Source organism: Papaver somniferum, chromosome 7, assembly GCF_003573695.1.
Source record: "Papaver somniferum cultivar HN1 chromosome 7, ASM357369v1, whole genome shotgun sequence".
Classification (NCBI taxonomy): domain Eukaryota; kingdom Viridiplantae; phylum Streptophyta; class Magnoliopsida; order Ranunculales; family Papaveraceae; genus Papaver; species Papaver somniferum.
The window spans coordinates 195,685,293-195,702,268 of NC_039364.1; the positions used below are offsets into that span (position 1 = coordinate 195,685,293).

General features: G+C 36.3%; 1 protein-coding gene and 1 long non-coding RNA gene across 2 annotated transcripts; both read right to left on the bottom strand.

Moving 5' to 3' along the window:
- Positions 1-5,844: 5,844 nt before the first annotated feature.
- On the bottom strand, positions 5,845-7,512 carry LOC113295761 (expansin-B18-like). The gene is made up of 4 exons (XM_026544085.1): positions 7,252-7,512; positions 6,641-6,753; positions 6,335-6,522; positions 5,845-6,175 (listed from the first exon to the last, which is right to left on the bottom strand). Exons 1-4 carry the CDS (start codon positions 7,445-7,447, stop codon positions 5,845-5,847), a joined length of 828 nt encoding a protein of 275 aa, XP_026399870.1. The 5' UTR covers positions 7,448-7,512.
- A 903-nt stretch (positions 7,513-8,415) lies between these two features.
- Positions 8,416-11,609, bottom strand: LOC113299315. Its single transcript, XR_003334796.1, has 3 exons — positions 11,435-11,609; positions 11,237-11,327; positions 8,416-8,687 (listed from the first exon to the last, which is right to left on the bottom strand). It is a non-coding gene; the product is annotated as an uncharacterized LOC113299315 (long non-coding RNA).
- Positions 11,610-16,976: the final 5,367 nt, after the last annotated feature.

Sequence of the window (16,976 nt, forward strand, 5' to 3'; positions counted from 1 at the left end):
TAATCTACCCTTATATAATTAGTGATAATCTTAATTAATTAGTGATAATCTTATTTAATTAGAGTTTAACTTTTTTTTTTCAGATTTTTTGTTTGCAATTTTATTTATTTATTTCTTTTTCTTTTTTATTTATTTTATTTTTTTGCTCAGATTTGTATGAAAAATCGTCATGGAAGTGTTTCAATGACGACTCTAAACAGTCGTTACCCTTTCAACGACGACTTTAAACAGCCGTTATTGCCTATAAAATAGTCGTTATCTTCTTTGAAAGTCATTAATGGCGGAAATACGTAGCATGTACGACTGTTTGAAATCGTCATATACATAATCAATTCCCTAACGATCTTTTGAAAGGGTTGTTATTGTTTTTAAAGCGTCGACAGCGAATTGATTATGTATATGACGACTCCAAACAGTCGTTATTGTTTTTGAAGTGTCGTTACTGGACAGTCGTTATTGTCTAAAAAGAGTCGTTATCTTCGAATAGTCATTAATGGGAGAAATGCCTTAAAGGGTCGTAATAGTGTTGAATACGACCATGACGATCCTTAACAGTCGTATTGTCTTTGAAGAGTTTAATTAAAGTCGTTATTTGAAGAAGAAAAAATTAGTCAAGAATAAAATAGTATATTCACTACATTTTATAACACCCCCAAAATATTTGGGGTGGGAATAAAATGGCTGAGGCCCCCAATTAGTATTCATGACCCCCAATCAAACGAGCTTAATGATGAGTGGACCAAGAAATCAAATTCTCTAAAAAAAACAAAAAAAAAAAAAAAAAAGAAAACACTAACCGATTGGATTTTTCTTTTCTTTCTCCTTATAGGTCTCATAATTTTCGTTTTGGACAACCATGAAAGCAAAATATGATTCAGTTTATTATGCCACATTGTATGTGATTCCAGGTAGACTAAATTTCAATTACAGACTTGTTGTAGCCAAAGGCCTAAAGTGCTGCACTTAGTCCCCTGTCATAAACAAAAACTGATGACCCGAGTCTTCGTTAGTACATCAATCGTCTGCCAATTTCACTTTCTACTGCATTTCCGTTCAAGATTGGTTTTTCAAAGGTTTTACCTATTTCCTATCCTCATTTTCCCTAAGTCCCATCCGATCACACAAATTATTATTTATTTAACTCCTTTTATGTTGGGTGAACAGAACTTACGCTATTTTATTTTGTCGGTGACATCATCACCATTACCGTCGTCTTCTTCCCATCTCTCTGGTAACATACGACTACTAACTTCTGTAACATAGGGATATTGTTGGGATTGGGATACCAATCAGGAACCTATCACACATAAGCACCATTGTGATACCTTATCTATTACCATTAGTGCATCATTACCTTATATTCTAAGGATCTAAGTATTGTTCAAATGATCTCACATAACATCTGTAGGATCGAGCAAGAGAGAGGAGAGCACAACGCGGAAGCAAATAAACGATTACATTGATAATCAGTTTGGTGTACAATTCTTATGGCTCAATAGCCTACTTATAGTCTCACAAACTTGACGATCACTCAAAGCACTTTCCTAATAAAATCAAACTCTAAATAAAGCACACTTCTAGAAACACAAAGAAACACTAAATATAGTAAAACTCTAAAACAAGGAACCGACACAACTTGCTCTTCTAGTTAACTCGAACTTCCAAATATCGCACAGTGTGTCAACTGTTCCTATTGATCCAACTTGACTGGATCAACTGTAGTTGTTTATCCATTCGGACTGGATCAACATCATATGTTGATCCACGAACCAAATTCATATCTTGGTTTAACTTCCAACATCCTCCCTTAAACAAAGATATCATTCAACAATAATTCTGTAACCCTCTTCTTCCATTGATAAACGTTTGCACGTCCTTGTCTTTTATCATTTACTACTCCTCTTCTTCCATTGATAAACGTTAACATGTTCTTGTCTTTTCTCATTCCAGAATTCCGTCATCTTTAACAAGCTCAATTCACAAAGCAATCTTCTTTACAACAATCATCAAACACTCACTTCACATTCTTCTTCATCGCAGCGGAATACAAACCTTTTAGCAAGCTAGAAACACCTCATTATGCTCTATACAACTTGCTAACCAAACACAAAACCAAATCCTTTAACTCAACACCGAGCATTGTAGCTCATCTTCTTCTTTTAATCTTCTCTTCACATGTTACTTTAACAAGAGTCACAACCGACAGTTAGTGATGTATAGAACTGATCTTTTCACAGTTCACAAACCTTTCTTCTCTTCTAAAGTACACATGTTGCCATATCTTCACGATCACAACCTTGTTAATTGTTGTGATGTTCTCCTCAACTCATAGGTATTATAACCTCCTTTTGTTGATCACTCTCTTCTCAAATTGCAGCACCAACTGCAACTCAACCAAACACAAATTCCACACTGGAATATCTTCAAAAATCTAGCCAAATCCCCACACTGGGATTGCTTCACACAACTCTAACCAAATTCCCACACTGGGATTGCTTCACTTCTCACGATCACATGTCTCTTCTCTTCACTCTCTCATCACCACCTGGTGATTAACTTCTCTTTCTTCATAATCTTGTTGTTTCTTCTTCTATTTTCTTCTTTGTTTCAGTCACGCTTGTTAGAGTCGAAACTTTCACAGTTCTTTGTTTCACAATATTTCACTTGTTATGCTTCTGCCACGAGCTATAACCTTTCACAAAGTCTGCCACACTTTGTAAGACTTCCAAGTTTCTGCCACAAACTCTTCAATCACCATTAAGCTTAACATGTTTGAGCTTAAACTTGCTACCATCCTCCCTTAAGCTCAAACATAACCATCCAACTTACCTTGTCATTCTAAGCTTCTGAATTCGAGTCAACTTAATCAAACCGTATCGGTCCTTTTTTACTGAAATACCTTTGATCCGCCATCAAACTGTACCAATCCTTCTTGACTGCAATATCAGTTGATCCTCCATCCTCATTGATTTTGAATTCATGACTTAACCCTTTAAACAACTACTCACCCTAAGCTTCTTTTACCTTCCAAAATCAACCAATGCTCTGCCACAACAACCCTTGCTTACCACCTCAACCAAAAACTGCTTTCTGCAACACCTCTGCCAGAAACTGTCACACTTATTTACTGTTATAACACTTTTTGTTACACTTACTGTAACACTTTCTTCTTTTACGCTTCTATAACAATTCTTCTGTAACACAAACCTTTGTAACACCCATACTGTTACAAACTTTCAATAACACTTTTTTTAAACAGCAGACAGTAACTATTGTCACCTGTTTTTTTTAGATCGTGAAACCTCAAATCTCCAGCAAACGACGCCTTAACTCGGTCTTGTTCGTTCTCAACGATTGCAGCTCCATATTTATCATCGCTGCAAATATTTCACTAAAGCAACGTCAATATCTCTTCTTCCCTGTGCTTGCTCACAACAGTAACAATCAACAGCATAAACTTCTCCATATCAATCATCAATCGCAGCCATCATCTCTCATTAGTTACCGGAGCATGATAACAGGACTTCCATCATATACCAGCGACTCTTGTTCCTAACAGCGTGATCAACATCACGTTAACTAGCAATCACCATTACTCTGTTTCACCAAATTAGGGCAACAGATTTCATGATCTCCGTTAATGGCAGCAGCAGCTAAACTAATACCATCAACTCACTAGAGTTATTATCTGCTATCCTCTCACAAAACAGATTCAAACCCTATTAACCACCATACCCTGTTCACAGCTCCATTGATAAACCATGGTTATCGACACCAACCATCATCGCCGGAAGTCAATTCTAGGGCAGCAACACTAGTTAAACCCATCGCAACAAACTTGCTTTCCTGTTCGCAACCGAACAACTTTCCTTGATTTTCCTCGTGTCCACCACAGCATAATATCCTCTTCTTGTTCTTTGTATGTACGTGATAACCCTAACCCTAACAGCTCACCACCAGAAAAATACCCCTTGACCTTTTCTGTGTTCACTTCCTCGCGAAAAGAATTAGTTTCACACGTACATTACTTAGGTTAAAATTCGAGCAACACCTTAAACCCAGCAACACTCTTATCTTCTTTATTTTCTTCAACAGCGCATGGAAAAACTCACACGAACAAATTTTGATAAGCAACAAACCACAGAAAAATATCCTTGCTTTCAAGACAACATCTTCCTTCTAACAAGCTCAATGATATTGTGGACAAGCCACAAAAACGACAGCAATCTCTGTCTTGTCTTGACAACTTCTCGAACCCTGATGAAGACAAACACCAACGCAGTTTTGACAGACTCCAGTTTTAATCTCATCACAACTTCGCACAGTACTTCTCTTTTGATGAAAAACAGTTCTCTATCACCGGAAAACTTATGAAAATTCTTTATCTCCTTCTCCTCTCCCTTCCCCTCACCTTGCTCTGATACCATATGTAGGATCGAGCAAGAGAGAGGAGAGCACAACGCGGAAGCAAATAAACGATTACAGTGATAATCAGTTTGGTGTACAATTCTTATGGCTCAATAGCCTACTTATAGTCTCATAAACTTGACGATCACTCAAAGCACTTTCCTAATAAAATCAAACTCTAAATAAAGCACACTTCTAGAAACACAAAAAAACTTTAAATATAGTAAAACTCTAAAACAAGGAACCGACACAACTTGCTCTTCTAGTTAACTCGAACTTCCAAATATCGCACAGTGTGTCAATTGTTTCTCTTGATCCAACTTGACTGGATCAACTGTAGCTGTTTATCCATTCGGACTGGATCAACATCATATGTTGATCCAAGAACCAAATCCATATCTTGGTTTAACTTCCAACAACAACAAACAGGTTCAGGTGGTGGTGCCGAGAAGAAAGTCCATATTCAATAAACTTTACTGCTATTACTAATGCTGAATATATATTTTCCTTTGCTTGTGGTAGTGTTGATCGTTGCCCATTAGCTTCTGAACATGTTTTTGATCATGAAACCCTAATTTTCGAGCTCTCCGAGATGTTGTAATCAATTTCTCTCCGATTCTTTTTTTTTCTTGAGTAAAAAAAAAAATCTGACTTTGTTAAGAAACTAGGTATCTCATAAATGCCATGATTGATTTCATTAGAAATATTTACAATATTTTGACTTATTAGGGATAAAGTCTGATAATGGTTTTTTCACACATTCTGGTGTTTGTCAGGAGGTGAACAAGATCTCTAATAGCTTATCAACTGTTCATCAAATCAATTTCCTTATCGACAATGATGACAAAAATAACGAAGAAGGTGAAGTGTTACAAGAATTTAGCCAAAATGGGAAGAGCGAGAACTTATCAAACCATAAACAATGGGACAATTGGCAATTCATTTTTCTTTCTTAATTTTTTTTTTATGCAATAAGAGGATGAGTTTTGTTTACCCAATTTTAAAAGAGTTATACAAAATATTGTTTGTGAAATGGGATGGGAATTAGGAAAAATGGGGATGGAAAATAGGTAAAACCTTTTCAAATACATCAATTTCTAGAACATCAGAAATGCGAATTTCACTAATCGGTGCGCTATGAGGATTAATATAAAGGCGTTCAAGATTGGTTTTTCAAATACATCAATTTCTAGAACATCAGAAATGCCAATTTCACTAATCGGTGCGCTATCAGGATTAATATAAAGGTGAATTTTATTAGTAGGTGCGGTAACTCTCGTACATGCTTATAATATATGGGGCTCGCATAAAGCAGCAAAGCCTCCTTGTACTATTTGTGAAGATGATTTATCTGATGGATACATATATCAGACAATTACTAAGATCGCAAATTAACTTTATTTCATCTAGCAAGTATCATCAAGCTACACATGGCAGCTATTCATTAAAGTTGACAGCTGATCGGTAAGTAGCACCAGCACCCCACCCTGCTGGAATGACATTTAGGGCAACGAGCATCTCCCCGGTAGAGGACTTGAGACGCAGAGATAACGGACCTGTCAATGAAGGATCTGAGTCCAACTTCCATACAGCACCCCATAATTGCTGCATTGGTCGCCAATCAGCAGAAGCTGAACTATCTTGAAGATCAATTGAAGCAATATCACTGTTTCCTTCTTCATATTCAACCAATGTAGCAAAGTAGTGAGGGTTTGAACCCGCGTCAACCTTAAATACAATATTCGTGCCTGGATAGTTGCATTCCACTCTGCAAGTCACACAAAATACAATCAGTCCCTAAGCCCTTGTCAACAATCATTTGAAATATGTTGCATGTGTACATGCAAGCATCGTTATCCAATCATTCGTGTAATTATGGTTAACTTTGTTTAGGCAATAACAGATCTAAGAAGAAAAAAAAACATACCGTTGATATTCTATTTGTAAAACGCCAGCATTGCGCAATTGTTGTTCTTGGCCAGAAATGGCCATGGCACCAAAAGCTGTACCGCTCAAATCAAAATGGGTTGATTCTGAGACACAACCTGCGCACTCGTCTGTAATCACTACAGTTACTGGTTCTCCTGAACAGGATGAATGCGCCGTACATTTCACCTATATTATATATCCAAGAGGCTTACAAAGTTAATTATTCATTCAACATTATTAATAAGACTGACAAACTAATGGTGATGGATTAGTCTAAGATCGTTAGTATATTCTCACACATCACCTGATAACAGCTACCACACCCTTTGCCAGACTTATAGAGAGAAGGGCCACCGGCTGATATCATTGAAGAGAAAGGTGATCGACCTACAGCATTCCCATAACCACAAGCACCACCTATATATTATGTACACACAAAATGAACGTCATCTTTTAACACCATCACTTTTTATTATAGAAAAACGTGAAGATGAAAATTCAGGGAATGTTGAATTTTTAGTGAAACGGCGTAGGATTCTACTTGATAACAGGGTTCAATAATCGTACTGCTTTTATTTTCATGGTTGCTTAAAGATTCATAAGCATCTCGACCTCAGATTTAAGGTATTGCCCTTACAATAGAAAGGCATATAGGCGCTAGCCATATTTCAGATAGAAATGGTTTGCCAATGGTTAATGTCATTTTCTTGACCGCAGAAAACGTACGGTAATTTAGACTAGGCTAATTAAGATGGCTAGTCACATTCTGGCTACGCAAAATCTTTACTGATAACGTGTACATCATACGGAGTATATAATTGTACATAAAATGCTAATTTAATGTGTAATTATATTCTCCCTTTGTCTATCTAATGTGCATGTATGCACTCGCTGTCTCACTCCATCGTGACTTACCATCACTTCCAGCACCATTTGGACCTCCATACCACGTAGCTCCAGCTGATGAGAAACCGGAGTTACCGGCTGGTGACGCATATAAGTTTCTGGGGTTGAAACAAGAACAGTGTTGAATGAAAAACAGAAGAACTGAGAGAGAAAAGACGGTAAAGAAGTACGAATAAGTTTGGCGAAACATTTTAAGAGCAGCCATGATTAACAACTAGCTAGTGAAAGAAGATCAGTTATGAAGTATTTACTATTCTCTGTTAACTTTGAAAGCTCTTGTTGTGTTTGGATGAGTTTAACGTGAGAAAGTAGAGTATTTATAGAGGCATGGTGAATTTTTTTCATGTAAGAAACATGATACATCTTAATCAAATCTAGGAGAGATCTTAACTATATCTTAATTTAAATTACGAATTTTATATATGTACACTCTTCTAATGAAAATAACCATCGGGCGTAGCTTAATTTTATCTTTGTCATTTTTTTTTATATTTCCGATTTACTTGACCCGCGTTTATTGGAATTAGAGATTTATATTTTTACTGAATTTCAGTTAGACTGAAAGTGATTTACCCATTAAGTTTGCCGTTAATGGTGGTTATTGGACGTTGAAACCCATTCTGATTGACGGAATTCCGTGGGTCTAAGTCAACGGTATTTAACCTGATCGCATGGTAAGAAAATCTCTCTTATCTATGTCGGGAAATATACATCATCACCCCGTAAATAAGTTAATTTGTTTCTTCAGCTCTTCCATTTACATGGTATAAGCATTGCACAAGTTGCATGTGTGGGATTCTGACTTTACACAAGAACAGCGGACTTTGTTAAGGTGGATAACAGCATAATTTATTTTAGCCATAGTGCCCACGGCCGGAAACAGGAGGCGGCGCGGCAATCATATGTGCTGGTTTTGGCAGTGAGTAATTGTGGCGGTGGTTTGGATCAAAAGAGAAGGCCTATGTTAGGTTGAAGGTGGGATCAACAGATAAATGGGCGAAAAGAATATTCCAGGCCACAGTTGCAACCTGGCAATGCATGACGAGATTGTTCACAGACTTTCGAGCAAAGTTGCAAGTCCAGCAAAGGTGGGTAATCCTTGGGTACTTGAGCCAGCAGAGTAAAAAATGAGTCCTGACGATATACAAATTTTAAATTCAAATAACGCAAACAGACACAAAGAAAAACGTAGATATCATAGTCGCTGTGGCCAAGGGAACCAATTTTTAACTAGATTGTACTAAAACCCCATACAGTAAACATAACAACAAGTCGTAAATTCTAATTATCAAATATACATCAGGAGGAGAGTATAAGTCACTATTCCCAGCCTACAAGTTTAAATGAATGACGAAATAACATGGCTGAAAGCAACCTGGAATCCTAAATCTAGATTTGTGGAAACTAGTAGATTTCACTTCTTCTCCAGCTACATGATCGTTAACCTGCAAAATCCAGAACTCGTTTTGTTAGATATGGGTAATAATTACTAAACATGCATGTGCAACAGGTTAAAAGAAAGATGCTTCAGAGCTACCCTTCAACAGTTCAATTGCATAACAAACATGGAAAAAGAAGAAAGAGAGTTAAAATGGTAAATGGGATTCCTCCATCAATTTTCAATGCTGTTACAAGTTTTATCACGATATACTCCCTCCGTTTTTGGAAATAGGCCAAATTGAGAAAGTGATAGCATCTCTTTTCCAAAAACGTAGGAAGTAATAGATATTGAAAAGAAAGCTCTGACTAAAGTTTTCCTTTCAAAAACTTTCTGGGAGAATGGCTTTCTATAAATTTTACTACATTTCTCAACTCCAAGAAAAAAAGTTCCCAATAAACATCAATCATTTTCACCAAACTGGGGCTAAAAAGAATTGTGTTTCTAACACAATACAACATGCTCCGACTCTTCAGACCAAATACCTAAACAAAAGATAGTAGCACTAGTGCATCATAGTTAATCTTACCCATTAAACAGATCTGCATAACTTGCACTTTGAACTACAAGATACAGTTCCATTAACGGGTCACTGGAGCAGAAGCAAATCAAAGAAGGGTCAATAATTTTCTACTGGGTTTCAATAAAATCCGCGAGACACACAAGATAGGAATTCGTATTTATGGGTAGAAAGATGTCTTCACCAAATTCATCAGTCACCCACATCATAATGCAGATGAGGATCAGAGTATGCATATCACTATTTGTTGTCAAGGCTCACAACCTTGAGAACTCCATTACAGGAATCAATCAGTGTGTCAGTAATTTCCTATAGCTTTAAACGTAAGTTTTGACCAAGACTAATATCAAAAAAAATTCAGATATTAGAGGGTGGGGCTCTAAAACCTCATGTTATATGATTTTAAACCTCTGTTGCAACAATTTAGAATATTTTAGACCTTAAACAATGCCCCAGTTCTTAAGTAGCAAAAGGATATAGTCAACCTGTCCAACTACATATCAATCACTGACATTATATTAATGTGAGCTATAAAACCTAAAGCATAGAACTGCCCTGCAATTGCTAACGAACTGAAGACAACTGCCACTGGAATAGTACATTGATTCCTTAGTTGACTTGCAACCTGTCTCATATTTCTCATACTACCAACCATAGTTCTTATAAAAAGGATTCGTTAAGTTGCAAAAGTTTAGTGTCGCAAATTTCTCAATCCCTCTACTCGAGTGCTGCGTGCCAGCCATCCACTCAGATACCCTAGAAACAGTCGGTCGCGCAGCATTTATTTCACAATGAAACTTGGACTACCTGACCTTGGGAGTTAGAACCTAATTGTCATATGTGCAGTACACTTCCCCGAGGACATACAGTCGTTTTCTCTTATTACAATGCTCTGAGACATCACATCAAATACATAAACAAAAGATGCACAACAGCAGCAAGTCGTAGCTGATCTCTTCTCCTAAACAGTTTTGAATAACTCGTAATCTGAACTGCATGATACATTTCCATTAGCAAGTTATTGGCACAGTATAGCGCAAAGCTGGGAAGGGTTAATAATTCTCTAACGGATTTCAGTCAAAATCTACTATTTACAAGTGACTGGACTAGGAATTGATGGATTACCGGATGCCACTTCTTAACTACAGTGTTTGTAGTCATCGCTTGAAACCTGCATGGAAGGAATCCATAGCAATAGGTCCGTAATTTTCTACTGTTTTTAAACATAAACTTGACAGAGACTGATATCAAAACCAAATCTCCAGATTTTTCAGGTTGGACTATTAGAAAGTGTTTCTCTAAAAGCTCGTGTTATGCGGTTTTTGAACCTGTGTTGAATCACATTAGAACCTGAAGCAATTTGTCAGTTAACAAACAATAAAAAGACATCATTCACCCACCGAATTAGGCAATTAGACATCAACCATTAACGTTGAATTCATGTGAGCTATAAACTAAACCCTGGGTTATCCAACTGACCCTGAAAATGTTAACCATGCGTGCTTATAGCCACTGAATTAGTATTATCGGTTCCTTAATTATCCTGTAACCTATCTACTACCCCCGGTTCTTAAGTAATTGTTACTCTACATTCAGTTGCAAAAGTATGATTCCTCTATTCAGTGCTGCACGCCAGCTGTTCTTTCGCCCAGATCCCCTAAAAACATTATCGTCCAGTCTCCCAGCACCCATTCTGAAGTGAATCTGAGACTCCCTAACCTTAGAATAAGCTAATTGGCATATATAGGCAGTACACTTACTCAATGACATACAGTTGGTTCTCTTTCAAGCAGCATGCTCTCTTTGCGTAAGAATGAAATTACATCAGTAAATCTCAGTAGACAAGTACAATCAGATCTAAATCCGTCTCAATTAACCTAATTTTTCTCCCAAGTCTTCACTTTTGAAATTCTAGACCAAATTCAATGAAACCAAACTCAATTTCTACCAAATTTATTAAAAACGTAGTGAGATCAGTTATTAAAAACATAATTAACAAAAATTGAAGTAATAACTAGGGTTGTACTTCATTTTACCGTATTATTATCACTGCGAGAGAATGACAGACTAGTGGGCTTTTCTTCTTTGAGGTTGTTTTTCTGTAGCTAACCTGTAAATCCAGTAAACCTACAAACAAACAGAAAGAAATTATCAAAAGGGATTCTAACAATTAAAAAAGGAAAGAAAACGAATAGAGAGGTTGTAAAATTAGGGCTTTTCTTTCTGGGATTTACCAGAGCGACGACATGAGCAGTGATGAGACCAACAACCATTAGAGGAACAGCTTCAAGGATCCATGGACCATCCATCCTGTGTTGATGTTGTTGTTCTTGTCGAACCATTTCTTTCTCGGAATTTTTAGAGACAGAAAGCTATTAAAAACCCTTGGAAACTTCAGCTGGAAGTAATTAATAAGTAAATCTGAGTAATGAGTCTGAATCTGAATCTGAATCTGAATCTGACTGATCTCAAGTACTGTTTATTTGGCGAGTTTTATCAAATAAGCTGTACTAGTAGAAATATCGAAGAAATCGCGCTATCCTGCCGTGGGGATCGTCGGTGTCTTTTTACGGAGATGAGTACAATTTTGCTATCTATAAACAAAAATGCTTCACGGCCAGCGAAAAAAAGAAAAAACAACAAAAACTTCTCTTAAATGTAGCCCACGTTTTTATTACCTATAGCCCAAAAAATTTAAGTTAAAATGAAAAACCAAAATTACCAAACGCGTCTTAATTATTTTACTAATAATTCTACTGCTTCCCCAAAATCAAAATATAAACCCTAACCTTTTTTCTAGATCCAAGCTAAATTATACTTCAATCTATTTTTAATTGTTTTCTCATTATTCTTACAAACCGCCCTATTATAATTGGGGGATATTGAAACTAATTCGGGGATAGTGGAGAAGGACAAAACATGGATCCAAATAACAAATCAGGGTCACCCTTTATCTAAGTATTTTACCTAATTCTGAATCTACCCCTCACTAATCAGGATTAGTGTTTAATTATAATTAGGAAAAATCTTAAGTATTTGTTAAAAGATTAGTGTGTATTTTTATTTGTATTTGGGTGAGTGAGGTGAGAGTAGAAGGAGGGAAAAAATATTTGAAAGAGAACTTTTTTTGGTGAAAATGGAAGATGATTGTGAAGAGAGAATTGCTGCTAAGAGGTTGAAAATTTGATTTTTTTTGTTTGAATCCACCATTTTTGCAACTGAAAAAGCTCGGTATCGGCATAGAAGTGGTATGAATACAATGCCGGAAGTAGCCATACCGGCATGTTATTCATTCTACGTCCACGCCGGCCACTCGATATCCGGCATAGTATCCGGCACAAAACTATCCGGCATAGTATGTTGCTTAAATTTCTTTACCGACACATGATGTAAAGTATCCAGAAAATGAAATTTTTTTTCACTTGACTACTGACATTGATTGATTCCTATCGAGCATGATGGCATTTACTTACGGCATTGAATGTTAGTTACCAAGCATGTCGACACTGTTTTCCGGCGTGGTCTTCATCATTTCCGGCATGGTCTTCATCACTTACGGCGATGTAAAAAAAAATATTTCCGACATGGTATTTATCACTACCGGCATGGTCTTCATCTATACCGGCATGGTCTTCATCACTTCCAGCATGGTCTTCATCATTTCCGGCATGGTCTTTATCACATTCGGTATGGTCTTCATCACCACCAGCATGATCATCATCACTTCTGAATGTAAAAAAAATCGTTTTCAAAGTAAGGAGCTGGCAGAGAAGGAGAAGAGAATTTAAAAGGGAGTGGAGAAATTTTAGAATTTGAAAAGGAGTAGGGAATATTTAGGTTTCAAATCCTAAAAGAGATTAATAAGAAGTGAAGATGGAAATGGGGGATATGATTTTGTTTTTTGATTTTCAGTTTTTTTATTTTTATTTTGAGGGAAGGGTACTTTAATATTTCCCCCCCCCCCCCCAAAATCACCCCTTAGCAGACACTATGGGTTGGGAAAAGTAATTTATATCCCCCAATTAGTTTCAATATCCCCCAATCGCGCGTTCATTATAAACCCTATTTTTTTGTTTTTTTCCCAAAACAAACTAAACCCAACTTTTCACCTTTTCGCTAGAATGATGTTATTTTTCCTAAATTATGATTGCATCAATATTGATTATGAAATTCTCTACAACAATATCGATTGAAATTCTTACATTAAAATTCTCTACAACAATATCAATTGAAAACCGACATGAAATCAGCTAGGGTTTTGATTCTTTTCCAAAAATTAAAAAAAAGAACCTAAGATGATGTTTTTTTTTCTCAATCAAGATTACATTATATTGAGTGAAAATCATCAATTATGTCTTAGATCTTACATAATTTTAACTATGAAAATTTTATAATTAACTTTACTTTAGTTTTTTGATTTAGGGATTCGATAATTTATTTTGGGCTATATATAAAAACAGTGTAACCATCAGGGGTTAATTAGCCCAGTTGGACAGGAGCCGGACTCTCGAGTAGGAGGTCACCGGTTCGAGTCTCCGCTCAATCGTAAATTATACTAACTTTAACATGGGTTTAAGAGGGTCGAGTTTGCTCAGTGGAGAATAAGCCGGTGGCTACGCTGCCAGGGGGCAGGACGGGCCTATGCCTAGCATCAAAAAAAATTAAAAAATAATAATAATTATAATAAATAAATAAATATGGTGTACAATTTATGGTTTATGTTAATAATTATAAGAATCTATTTGGCCAGATTAATGACTTATTTTATGTGGGTTATGGTTAGTAAAAACATGGACCACATTTAAGAGAAGCCAAAACAAAACAAAAAAAAAACCTTCTCTCACCAATTTGTTTTTGCTCCGGCAGTGCGGGAGCCCTTTTGTTTCGTGGTCGTAGGATTTAGGAAGGTACGACGACACTTAACAGCGAGATAAGTGATAACCCCAATAATCTCATCGACCAATTAGTCAAACTGAAAATTCTCCCGATGTTAGTAGAAAGTTATGCTAGTTAACCATGTTATTTGCAGAGAATCAACGGTTCTTAATCATAATAAAAAAAAAAAAATCTCATGGACACTGCAAGCAACAAAAATTCTTTGGCCGTAATTTATTCGTGCAAACATAGTGATGTTTACATACCATAGTAGAATTTGTTTTGCTGTTACCTACATCTTGGTGATCTAGCTTATTTTATAAAATACGGGTTTATGTAGTTTTCTGAATTGGATATTAGGATAATTACAATCAACAATGATTCATTATTTTTTTAAATTGTATAAAAAATCCGGGTTTATTAATTTTTATCATCATGACCAGTGCTATTAAACTTGAATTTCCATGACAACCTTTTTTTTCCACACAACAACTTTCATCATCTCATACTTGGATAGTTGGATTTATCATGGGTGAGGTAGTCAAGGTCTTCTATCATCTCATATACATCTTCATAGTCATTTCATATTTACTTAAGGACCTTACGGTTATTTTCGATCATCACCATTAACATTAACATCAACATCAACAAACATGCATTATCACCATTAACAACAACATTCAACTTTTCTATCTCCACTTGTACTAGAGATTTTCACAGAGAAATATTTTAGGTTCCAAAAAAAAGCTATACAGTATTTTGCAAAAGAAGGAAACAAAATTTCCTTTTAAAATACACCGATTGATCAAACATTCGTCGAATAACTGGGGTTATCTCGCTGTTAGGTGACGTCATATCTTCACAAATCCTACGGCCATGAAACTGCTAGTTCGAAGAGGCTCTCGCACTGCGGGAGCAAAAATAATTCCCCTCTCACGTGGCGATGGGAACCAAAAACACCAATTATAAATCCCCAGAAAGGGGATCCACCTTATGTAAGCATGAGAAAGGTAAAATTAGTAGGGGTTGGGTGATTCCACGACCAAGATCTGTTCTTATTTGTTTGTCTTATATATAATGATATGATATCAATCCTATAAAATTGGTATCTTTGTTTATAAATCGTGTCTATATAAGAGGAGGCTTTTACTTGTGGTTTTTTCGGCAATTTGTCTAGATTCATTGATCTGTGAAAATAAAAAAAAAAATCAATCTTCATTTGTCAAAAATCACCATAGACAACTTTTATAATTAAAGGTAGGGATGCACATGGGACGGGACGGTACGGGGTTTTGCCTAACTCAATACCTGTACCTCCCTATGACCGGTACCTGTACCTTGTACTTGTACCTGTATTTGTGCAGTATGGGACGGGACGGGACCTGTACCTGTTTAACTCGGTACGGGAACGGGACGGGACCGGTTCTTTACCTGTAGCATATGTAAAATTATAAAAAAAAAACAAAGCAAAAAAATCTTCAAAGTTCTAAGTTCAACCACTTCAACTGTTAACACCTGAATCCATACTTCATACGCATAAGTTTAAAATGCATTTGGCATTTGACCTGAATACATATGTTCAAAGTTCTAAGTTCAATTCAACTGTTTAACACTTAAGTAGAAAAAACAGAAAGCAAAGCAAAAAAACAGCACTTCGGCAGTTCGGCTTTGGCACTTGACCACTTCCATAAATTTGCTTCAACAAGAAACGAACTTCATTTCCAAGCATCAAGCATCCAAGACCTCTGAATGAGTCTTCGCAACCAGCTTTGACAAATCCCTATAAATGGTCATACGACTCGGGACTTTGAATCTAGGCTCCAACACTTGCATTAAGGCCCTAAACCCTTCACCTTCAACCATTCTGAATGGCACCTCATCAAGAATGATAAACATAGCAAGAGCCCTTCTACACCTTTCCTGAATGTAATTAGATGCATCACCGACAGTAGTTCTATCTTCAGTTGGATCTCCTTGTGCAGCTTGCTGAGCGTCAGCAGAAGGTGCAGGTACAGATGTAGGGTAAATAGAGGAACCAACTTCAGTTGCAGTTCGACTTTGAGTTGTATTTGCATCCATCTGAAATGAAAAAAAGGGACAAAGGTAGTTATGTTATGCGACACATATTTAGTTGGTCAATCGAACTATATGTGACAGAGGTAGACATGGACATAGTAAGGCACAAAAAATGGATGAGAGCTCAACTGATATGCATCAACACAAATGAAATGGATTGAATTCCTACTAAATTAAACCCTATACTATAATATCATGAATCAAATGATATTATTATTTTTGTAAGCTTCTTCATTGTATCTTCCATTTTAAAAAAACAGTACTGCACCTACCTAATTGAACCACAAATTCCTGAAAAATGCTACATCAAACATAATGAAATTTTACAATGAACCGAACATGGGTTGGCTCAATATATCACAATTAAAAAGATACAACCAAAATAATCTCACAACTAAGTTTAAGCATTTGTAACAACAAATTTTGACACAGATTTCATTGATTTCTCATAACCAATCAATTTAAAAATTCAACAACAAAACCTTGAGGTCTTCTTACGAACACATGGCTATCATAATCCAAATTCTCATTCAATTCAAGAAGCCTACTCCCATAACAAGACAAAAGCAGAAACCCTAACTATTATTACCTGTTGCAGACTTGCAGTAAATAAAAAACGAATCGATGATTAGAACTTAGTAGATGGTGATGATGAATCGATGATTAGAACTTAGAAGATGGTGATGATCAATCGATGATTAGAACTTAGAAGATGGACTGGTGCATCGACGATGGCCTCTTCTCTTCTCTTCTCTGAGAGGAAAATGAAAACCTAAGGCTGAGCCGCTGAAAGAGGGAATAGGAAATGAGGAAAATACGATGGAT